The sequence below is a fragment of the Euprymna scolopes genome, chromosome 30, assembly GCF_053919585.1.
Source record: "Euprymna scolopes isolate OS-2025 chromosome 30, ASM5391958v1, whole genome shotgun sequence".
NCBI classification, from domain to species: Eukaryota; Metazoa; Mollusca; class Cephalopoda; order Sepiida; family Sepiolidae; genus Euprymna; species Euprymna scolopes.
In genome coordinates this window covers 85,450,993-85,462,166 of record NC_136511.1, presented here as the reverse complement: position 1 = coordinate 85,462,166, position 11,174 = coordinate 85,450,993, and the positions used below count along the sequence as shown (strand labels likewise).

Below are 11,174 nucleotides of genomic sequence, written 5' to 3'. Positions count from 1 at the left end.
ATGTAGTGTTGTCATGATTTTATTGGCAACACTCTGCATAATTCAGCTGTTGATGTCATGTTCTGGCCAAAGCAAAGCAAATGCTGCAATACGTCTGGTTCACAATATGCACCAGTACCTCTAACTTTATATTAAGAGATATTTATGCAGACTGTAGACCATGGTATTTTTTAGATAAGATTTTCAAAATATTCAATTTTTACTGTATCGTGTTTATTAAATTGTTAAATGAAAGTACAGAATTGTTACAAAATGCCCTCCCTCTCCTCTCCCCATATTAAGAACAAGTTTCTAAATAATGTTATTATTTCAACATGGTCTGTATTCTGCATAAGTACCAAGATCATAATCTGCAACAAAATTTTAAAGATTTAAAAATATTTGAGAGAAACTGGAAAATTTTTATTATCTAAAACAGATTTCACCAGCTTTTCTTGTTTCATTGCCATTTACACTTTAAGATTTACAAATTTTTGTTAAGTGGAGGAATTAGTTCATATTTTTGTGTTGATCCACCGCTGGCCAGAATGTGATTGAATAATTGTCCAGGGCTACGTTTACGGCTGATGATCATATGTCGAGAATCTCGTTGACCCCGGCTGACACTTTTCAGATTGTAGCGTCGGGCCTCTTTGTGGATGATGGCACGTTCTTCCTTAGTAAATTCAGATGTGAACACGAGGTCACTTTGCTTCTTGCTTTTAATGTAATTGAGCAACGTATCACGGACAAAAGATTCAAACTTTGATGAAACATCACTTGTCTGACGGGAACCAAGACCCCGTCGATCAATTACCTGATTGACAGTGATGGGATCCTCTATGCCTTTATTACCTTCTGCACCGATACCACCTCCTTCCCAGCCCATCTTTCGTAGGAGTTGGTTTCCGACATTATCTGAAGAAATCGGTTTAAACTGCTTTTCGATCTCCCCCATTATTTCATCTCTTGAAACATCAATATCATCTGAGTCGGCATTCTGCTTGATCACAATTGTCCAGCAACGTTCTTTCAGCCACTCCACGGCCTTCTCCGACACAGCCACTTTTGCTGCACCCTTATGGGCACCTGCGGTTTGCATGATCGGTTCAGAGTTGATAAAAAGTGTGCAAGATATTCCTTCTGGATCCGGTGAGTAGATGTACTCTATAGGCATCTTATTAGCAATTGCACTAGAGCTTAGCAGAGTAACTGCGTTATCTGATGCCCTATTCTGCATCAGAAGAAAGTGACCCCAGCTGGAGATCGGCTTTTTAGGAACATTGTTCTCAGATGGTGATGGTTTGGGGGATTTTAAAGTCATTTTATTCATAAGCGGACGGGGTACCTGTTCACCAACCAAAATTTTCAGTCCGTTCAGATCCACAACTTTTAAGGTTGGTTTGGTAAGTACAGTGATGGCCTTGCTAAAAGCGTCACGCTTGGCAGATTTTTTAGTAGATGCTATCCCTTCACCAACTTTTACCTCTGCAATATAAAGTAGGCACTTAAAAATTATGCTTGCCTTATAAGGGTATGTTGATATGTCGGTAGTGACAAGCAATTTCACCTTGGAGATGGCCATATTTAATACTTGTACCGGATTCATGGCAGACAGTTTGCCTTTTGTCGCCATTATATTATTCGAGAGGTCATAGAATTTCTTTTCAAGATAAGTTACCTCAACATTGTCAAACTCATCAGAAGAATTCTGGGAATTAGAACTTTCCCCGGCAGGATTCGTCGTAAGCAAAGTTTGTTTAGGTACAGTCGTAGTAGGTCTAGATGTTGGCAATTCCTGTGACGGCTTTACAAAAGATTTCTTGGAACGCATATAAACCTTGCTATTAATAAAATTAGCTGTTGGCATCGTTTTTCCAGTCTTCGTGTATTTATTAAAACAGGATGAAGCCTTTGGATTTTCTGCTGGGATATTGTTGGATCCCGATTGGTCATTATTTGGGAACTGTAGCATATTTTTAAATGTTTCTGTTGGCATCGAAAAACAAGGTTTGGAGCTTTCGGCTCCGGTTGATCCCGCTTTTACAAAACCTGGATATTTGGTTGACATCTTACCGTAATTTGTTGAAGTGTTAGATTGTGAATCATTCGTCGACCCAGCAGAGTGAAATCCTAAACCGGCACCGGGTTCTGAAAAGGTTTTTGGAAAAGACGCATCTGTCGAAAGGACGAAATTAGAATATTTGCTCGTAGTTGGTTTTGTGTTAATCGTTTCGTTGTCATTCATTGACCGTTGGTCATTTCCATTATTAGCCTTCACTTCGGCCTTTACAAATGCGATACTGTTTTTTTCTTTGACGATGTCAAAATGTGACGGTAGACCCCGCGACATTTCCTCCAATTGTGCCATAACCCCTGGCGGGTAAGTGACACCATAACTAACGTGGTTTATATAACACATTGATAAACAAATAAGACGATCAAAGGGAACTCTGTTCAAGTTAGTCTTCAAAAATTTATTCCGTAGATTCCATTCATTGTCACTTTCGAAAGGACTACGGAGTGGATCCACCGGGTGATACATTTCGTTTTCTTTCTTTTTTTCTTAAATTAACAAAACAAGAAAATTAATAAAGTTAAATTAACAACGTAAATAAGTTAATAAACTAAATTCTGCATAAAAACAAAACTAGTTAATGAAAAAAAAGACGTACAGATGTGTTTCTGTTTTTCATTCTTTAGTGCTATCTCTCGTAAAAACGAAGCTTTTTCGCACAAAGGCCTTTGAAAAAAAAATAAAAACCCATAGTTTGTATTCTTTTCGTGCGAAAACAACACCATAAGGATTTTTACAGAAACTACGTTTATAGAAATTTTGGAGCAAGGAAATCCATTCAAAAAGTTCTACGAAAATAAATAAACAACGTAATAATGGTAATAGGAAATGTCGTGCGAATGTAAAATTCCTTCTTTTTTTTAGTAGTCGTAATTAATTTCAGCGTTAAATTGAAACTGAATGCAACGGATCCAGCAACAACAAACAAGGATTTTCTTGCGTCCTACATTATCGTCTTCTCATCCATACAAAAAAACATAAACATCTTTTAAATAATTAAACGATTTTCCACCGCAAAAAGAAAAACTTACTGCGATGAATTTCACCTGTGAGTGAAGAGAATAATAATATTCAGCGACTTTTTTTTTTATTCGTCCGCATATTCGTATCTTCAAAGTACATTTTAATTATTGAAAAGTCATGAAAATTTTACATCATTTAAATTTCAAATTCATAAATTATAATTTTTTAATATTATTCAATATTTATGATATTCATATGAATTAAAAGTTCAATAAAATCATGTTTGTGTTTTATACGTAACTAAGGCTATATAAAACGTAAAAGCTTATCCGAAAAGGAAAAATAATTAAAATAAAAAAAAAAATATCGATAAATATTTCGAATAATATATTTATTCAGTATGATTTAATTATAGACTTGAATAAACAACAAGAAAGAACAAGAGAATGATATCTTTAATAATTTTTAATAATGGATGACACTTGTTCATTCATTCTTTCGCGTATATTATAAAATGATTAGTTTCTTTAATCCCTCGTTTCCTCCATACGAGGGCAAAGTTAGATACAAGGTTTATTTTTAATGGAAGAAAATTCAGCTCCCTAAAAATGGGCAGATGCTTGTGTAGTTTGGTGTAATTTGGCATTTCAGGTGAAAACATTACAAAAGTCATCGAGAGATTTGCTAAATGTACTAAAAAAAAAAAAGAAAGAAAGAAAAAAAAGAAATCATCCATAATTACGTTCTGAAAGTTTGTGTTTAAAAATGACGTACCCTTAATTTAAGTCTAGGGGAATAAATAAGTCAGTTTCTCATACTGAATTGGTCGCACAACTATTCCACATTAAAACGTACAATAAAACTCGATAATTCGATAAATTCTATTTTCACTTGTAATTATTTTTCTACTAGATCATTTTTCATATAAAAAAACAAAAAAAACAAAAAACAAAACTATTTCGACATGACACATTAATAATAATGTTTAGTAACAATGTTTTCACCAGAAATGCGTTGGTTTAAATGATCACCAATCTACACAAACACCAAAAGGATTCTAAACCCAAACAAACACACAAAAAAACTCAGTCCAAAAGATTTCTCTATATCTAACCGAGGAGGGCAGAACAGATACTTTTAATTATTTATTTGCAAATAATAAAAAATAACGCATCCTAAAAGGAAAATGGCTTGAATAGCTACGCTCTTTCTTCACATCGTTAAGATTTGCTCTCCTCTTCGCTTCCAAAAGCAAGTTAGTTTTCACAGGAGCATGCATCAAAATATTTTCAACCAATGAAAATCATTTTAATTTCCCAAAATAAAAAGCCTATTACTTTCACATATTATTCACACTATGAATATATTGACATACACATCTCTAAGCCTTGTGACTACTTATTTAACTTCCTTTACCAAACATGAGTTTGTATAAATGAACTGACTGAAAGTCACTATTATATTCGTATAAAAGTAGAGTTATAAAAATGTTTTATGTTTCCAATTTTACATTTCAAAAACTCTGTGTTTCTAATTATCATTTGCTAACTGGTGACCCTTCTATTCTCTCAATGTTCCATTTATTTCCATTTCGTTCATATATTCATATTATTTTGATTCTTCAGACTACTGATCTCATATTGAGTGTTATTTTTGAATGTATCTTGTCGTACTCGGGAATGTTTTTGTGGAATTTCCAAGGGAACCCTTTATTTACTTCATGAGAGTAGCTTACTCATATTCCATCAACCACGATTGGATAGAGGTCCAAAATAATTTGCAATTGTATTTTTTGAGGATTGTAACTTCCACGTTCAGGATTGAAGCTTCAACCATCAGGAGTGTTTCACTTTGCAATTTTATTTATATTTTTCATGTGTGTCCAAAAGGAAGAAGTAGCATAAACATTAATTATTTCAGGAGCAGCTGATAACAAACAAGGACAGTGTCCAGACGGCACCAATGATATTGAAAAACCTTGTCGAGGGCATTTTTAATCATACAATGTCAAGTGAGATGTTTCACGAATTAGACTCTGAGAATCAATGTTAAATCTCCAAGTGGGATTTATAACCCATTCCTTGGCCCTTAGTCTTATGTTGTGGATGAACAACTTTTAATGAATAAATGAAGTTGTGTTTGTTCCATTTTTTTTATTGTCAAGAAAAAATTTAAAAAATCGTTTTGGAATCAGAAATTAAGCTAAAATTTTTCCAATTCTAATACGTATTCTGATACCCCAAAAAGTTTCAATTTTTCCAATTCTCAATTCCGATTAATAATCTCACCCTAATATATATAAATCAAAAAAGAAAGAAAATAACGATATAAATCTATAATACTAATATATATAGATTTATTCATTTATTCAATAAGGGCGATACATCAATTAGGGGTGTAGGGTAAGTGAGAACTCTTTATACCATGGTATATCAAAGCCTAATGCTTCTCATTAGAAGAGGAGAGAAGATGCTAGGTTAGATAATAGGGATGTAACATCTAGTAATAGTTACATTAGGAGCAAAATAATTGTACAGTGAGGGATAAAATATTGAGGCTGTTTGGGGATGGGAGAACTAAATTGATATCTGTGATATAGGAGAAGTATAGCTTTTATTATATAATGAAGGTAGGTGTATAGCATATTTGTCATGGGGGTTTAATATATGTGTACAATATGTGTGATTAAACTCTCAGGGAGAATATAGGGTAAGTTAATAAAAAATTTTTTTTTTTTTTATTACACTTTCACCCCAAACAAGGCACATTGCCACTTTGATGTAGGGGATTACTATCAGGGAGTTGGGCGGCAATATGTCGGTTTATGTTACACTTGAACTTCTGCATGTCAGTACAGTTGGGGAAGCAGGGACCCAGAAGGGAATTCCAAAGTTTAGCAGTTCTGGGGAAGAAACTACTGGAGTAGAAGGCTTTCTTACATCTAGGGATCTCTACTGTGAAGAGGTGGGATTTAGCTGCTTGTTAGGTTTGTCGGGGGTATTTACATCGAGGTGGTACAAGTGTTTGCAGTTCTTTGGAGCATTCACCATTAAAGCACTTGTAGAACAGGCAGAGGGATGCAACATTTTGTCGATGGGACAGAAGCTGAAGCTTAGATGACAGTTCAGGACCTATCAGGTTGGTGACTCTTTTGAACCCTGTCCAGGAGTGAGAGACAAGCAGCAGATGCACCAGCACAAATGTGACAGCAATACTCCATACATGAGTGAATGGTGGCCTTATAGACGTACAGGCTACTTTCGGGTGTTAGTAGCTTTCTAGCACGGTAGAGAACACCTATCTTCTTCGAAGCAGTCCTGGCAATGCTCTCAATGTAATTGTTCCAACTCATGTTTCCCGTGAATGTTAGGCCAAGGAGTTTAAAAGATGTACTTTCAGATAAAGAGTCTTTGGCCATTGCTATTGGTGGTAGAGAAGGTTTCTTGTAATTATTGAAGGAAACAAGTTTAGTCTTGGCAGCATTGAATGTGACCATCCATCTTTGTCCCCATTCCACTACAGATTGAAGGTCATCCTCTAGTGTTTCTGCTATTTCTTTAGAAATGTGTTCATTTGTTTTTCTGTCGTGTCTGTTATAGAGCGTGGTGTTATCAGCATATATACCCATCTCAGAGACAATTTTTCAGGGAGGTCATTTATGAATATTAGGAATAATAGAGGTCCAAGGATAGACCCTTGAGGCACTCCTGCATTTATATCATATTGTTTAGATGTATGACCGTCGAGGACAATGTGGATTTTTCTCTTATCTAAGCAGGATTTAATTATGTTAAGTATTCGTCCAATGATACCATATGATCTGATTTTCCTGAGAAGACCTCCATGCCATTGACAGACCCTGTCAAAAGCCTTAGATATATCTAGGACTACCACTCTACCCTCCCCTGCTTTGTCCAGTGAATGGTATATACGTTCAGAGATTACAGTTAGAATGTCTGCTGTGAAATGGGCTTGCCTAAATCCATATTGTTGGTCGGTCAAAAATTTAGCATCTGTAAGGTGATGGTAAGGCTTGGTTAATTATGGACTCAAATATTTTGGCGAAAAGTGGGAGGATGCTAATTTAATGGGTCAGTTCTTTTGCCAGAATTCTTGAAAACTGGTACCACAGAATTTAATAATATGTATTAATGGGTTATAGCTATGAAAGGGGTTTACTTGAAATAGTTTTTTTTGCTATGTCGGTATATTTTAGAAGGGATATCTGAAATTATAGCAGTGCTTAAATAAAATATGAATTAAAATATAAATTATCAGGAATAATAATAAGACAATAAATGTGAGGGGATAAATTATAAGAGATAAAATTTAGAAAGATTTTTTAAGTGAATAAGACAGAGGATAAACAGATAATAGAATAAGGGGATGAAAAATACAAAGGAGTATGGGATAAATAGATATAAAAAATATAAATAATTATAGAGTAATAATCTATACTCCTATAATTTTTTTGTGTGTATTCATATTAAAAACCTATTTTTCTATTTATTTAAAAAAAAATACAACTTTGTTATATATGGGTCATGGAATTACATTTATGTGCAAAAGATCTAGTTAATTTGTGTATTCTTTTAAACATTCATTTTAATTAATTCCCTATTAGTTTTTTTCCTGTTTTCTTATGGGATGATCATCTTTAGTTAATTTTAGAAACTACGAGAATTGAATTGTGGGCGGCGGGGGCGGCGGTTATTTTAACTTTTACTTTGAATTTAGGCTTTAATTGAAGAAAAATAAAGGGGTTATGAGTAAAAGCTGTCTGGGAGGCATATTGGGGAGAATTTGATAAGTGATGATGAATATATAAAGAGGATATATAAAGATATTTCATAACTATTGCATATCAACATTGGTATGGATAGGTTGGTTGCTGGATAAGTTCAATAGGACAAGGAGGAGAAGGTGTATTCAGGGATGGTCTGAAAGTGTTCTGGTGATATTTCTATTATGTCATTAAAAAATTAATATTGTAATGGAGAGAGTGAATGGAAGAGAATCCCTATAGCTGAGATCTAGTGGAATAATAGACAAAGTAGAGGTTGTATAGGTGAGCAGGAGTACATTGGTTGAATTACCTAAAAAGAAAGGTGTGGGGGGTGGGTTCCAGTGTCAGATATTGGGTGCTGGATTGGGCATGTTAGAGATGTTAGTCAACTGCTTATAGCAATAGAGAAAATTGTAATTAAGGAGGTAGGTAGGGTTTATGTCACACGGTTGATCTAAGAGGTTACAGATATTAATCCTGATTTAGAGGAGGCTTATTGTCAGAGTTTAGGGTGTTTCCATCTTTAAATTTTCTTTGGTGCCTGCATCCGGATATTATTTCTGATTTAGAGTTTACAATATTTGATTTTTCTTTAGATGACAAATATCGAAAAATTGGCTAAAAACATTAATTCCTTCACCCTCAACTAGGTACTTTTCTATGAGGAGGGAGTCGCTTTTTTCACTGATATTTTCAAAAGTCCTCCTCTCTTTCCGATTGTCTAGCCTTAATTTAAACCTATGTCACTTCCAGTTTGGCAACAGATGCAACGGCAAAGATGTCACGTTTTTTTTTTTTCCACATTCTTTCCCTCCTTTGCAGCACAGGTTTGAGCCTGCCTGCCTACTACCACTTTTTTTTTTTATTTTGCTCAACACACACCTCCAAACACCTGGGCAACGCTAGTCTATAATATAAATCTCACCTGTCTATTTAAATGTGTATATATATATATATATATATATATATATATATATATATATATATATATCTGCCTAAAACCTTTGACAGAGGCGACGGATTTTCACGAGATCAATATCATTTATTAAGCTCGACGTCTCGGATGACAAATATAAAAAAATAACATTAATTCCTTCACCCTCAACTGGCCACTTTTCTACAAGGAAGGGGTCGCTTTTTTTGCTAATATTTTTGAAAGTCATCCCCTCTTTTCGATTGACTAGCCTTAATTTAAACCTTCGCCACTTCCGGTTTGGCAATGGACGCAATGGCAAAGACATCACTTTCTTTTTCACATTCTTTTCCTCCTTCGCGGTACGGTTTCGAGTCTGCTTGCCTACTACCACTTTTTTATTTTTTTTGCTCAACAGACACCTCCAAACACTCGGGCAACACCGTGGACCCAGACTAGTTATTTATAAAATACATTTTTTTTTTTATTACATTTTCACGCCAAACAAGGCACAGTTGCCACTTTGATATCAGGGACATAAGTTGCAGAGATACTGTGTAAGGAGTTGATGAGCAACATTACACTTTACATTACACTTGAACTTCTGCAAGTCAGTACAGTTGGGGAAAAGGAACCCGGAAGGGAATTTCAAAGTCTAGCAGTTTTGGGGAAGAAACTATTAGAGTAGAAGGCTTTCTTACATCTTGGGATCTCTACTTTGTAGGGGTTGAACTTTGCTGCTTGTCGGGTTTGACAGGGGTATTTACGTCGAGGAGGTAGAAGGGCTTGTAGTTCGTCAGAGCATCCACCCTTAAAATACTTATAAAACAGGCAGAGAGATGCAACATTTCATCGATGGAGCAGAGGTTGAAGCTTAGATGACACTCCAGGTCCTATCAGGTTGGCGACTCTGTTTTGAACCCTGTCCAGGAGGGAAAGACTAGTAGCAGATTCACCAGCCCAAATGTGACAACAATACTCCATACATGGGCGAATGTTGGCCTTGTATAGGTATAGGATACTTTCAGGTGTAAGTAACTTTCTAGCATGGTAGAGAGAGCCCACCTTCTTCACAGCAGACTTGGCAATGCTCTCAATGTATCTGTTCCAACTTCAACTGTGAAGGTTAAGCTGAGGAGTTTGAAAAAGTACTTTCAAGTAATTTATCTTTAGCCATGGCTATTGGTGTTTAAGAAGGTTTCTTGTAATTATTAAAGGAAATGAGTCTTGGCAACATTGAATGTTACCATCCATTTTAGACCCCATTCCACTACAGACTGAAGATCTTCCTCTAGGGTTTCCACAATTACCTTAGATATGTGCTCATTAGTTTTCCCCACATGCCTGTTATAGGGCGTGGTATCATCAGCGAATATACCCATCTCAGAGAGGTCATTTATTATTTATATTTATTTACAGTCCTGAGTCAAGGGAGAGAGATAAAGAAAATATAAGTAACGCTATGTTATAAAGTTAGTTTAAAGCACATGATCATCTGATTCTAGTTTAGGTTCCCTAGTAATGGGGAAAGTATTACAAATATAAACTCCAAGTTCATGCATGTGCCTGTCAGAGTCCTTATGACAATGTGGAAGATAACTAGACATGTTAAAGGTGTTAGAGAGGATGGAGGAGTGCAAGTTAGTTTCACTTAGTGTTAAGATATCTGGGGAGTTTTCTAGGAGAAATGATTCTACATAATCTAAGTTTGTTCTAAGTCCACGGATATTTGTAAATGCAAGCCTCAAAGGAGGAGATGAATCATTGTTTGAGTGTGTGTCTGGTTTGATTTTTATTTTGGATTGAGCTGTCATTTCATTTTATTTCATAGTTTCAGTTTAGGATGAGAGATGCTAGACAAAGCAGATGTGCATAGCTACCATCATGCAACCCAAGTAGACCATTAGCTCCTCATCCATAGGAATGTGGCCTCTAGAATACCTACCAGAGATGAGTGTAAGGTCCCTTTCCATGCACGACATCCCGATATCATACAGCTGATGATAGAGCAGCCACTCTAAGCTCTATCAAAGAGTTAGGGCTCCTGTACTGTCAGTCGGAAACAGCAGCCAGCAACTGTCAAACCGGTACCCTCAAGCCTGGCAGACAAGAGTGGCCCAGTCCAATCATGTTAGCATGTATGGTAAAGAAGCACCCCCAAAATATCAAGTTAAGGGGAAGGGAATGAGGCAGGTGTGGGAGATGGTGTTCATTGCCATAGTTAGAAAACAAGGCTCCTTACTAATAGGCAAAAAAGGAGTATGGAAGCCGGGCAGCAGACAGAGCCTACCTACTCCTTAAGCAGTTTAAGTTTGCAAACCGGTGATTTGATCAAGTCACCAACTCTAGGAAGGCTGTCCACCAAGACTGAGGAGACCTCCCTCCCCTGATAGGTGCCAAGATGTATGAGGTCAGTGGCACAAGTTTGACATTGGAGTTTTCCTTCTCCTAGATAG

At 35.9% G+C, this 11,174-nt stretch overlaps 1 protein-coding gene across 1 annotated transcript; it reads right to left on the bottom strand.

The window, feature by feature from the left end:
* Positions 1 to 380: 380 nt before the first annotated feature.
* Positions 381 to 3,147, bottom strand: LOC145254873 (uncharacterized). Its single transcript, XM_080113749.1, has one exon. The coding sequence runs from the start codon at positions 2,522 to 2,524 to the stop codon at positions 464 to 466; it is 2,061 nt and encodes a 686-aa protein (XP_079969875.1). The 5' UTR covers positions 2,525 to 3,147; the 3' UTR covers positions 381 to 463.
* Positions 3,148 to 11,174: the final 8,027 nt, after the last annotated feature.

Excerpts from the sequence above, each read along its gene's own strand:
- LOC145254873 (XM_080113749.1), bottom strand. The coding sequence starts at position 2,524 with ATGTATCACCCGGTGGATCCACTCCGTAGTCCTTTCGAAAGTGACAAT.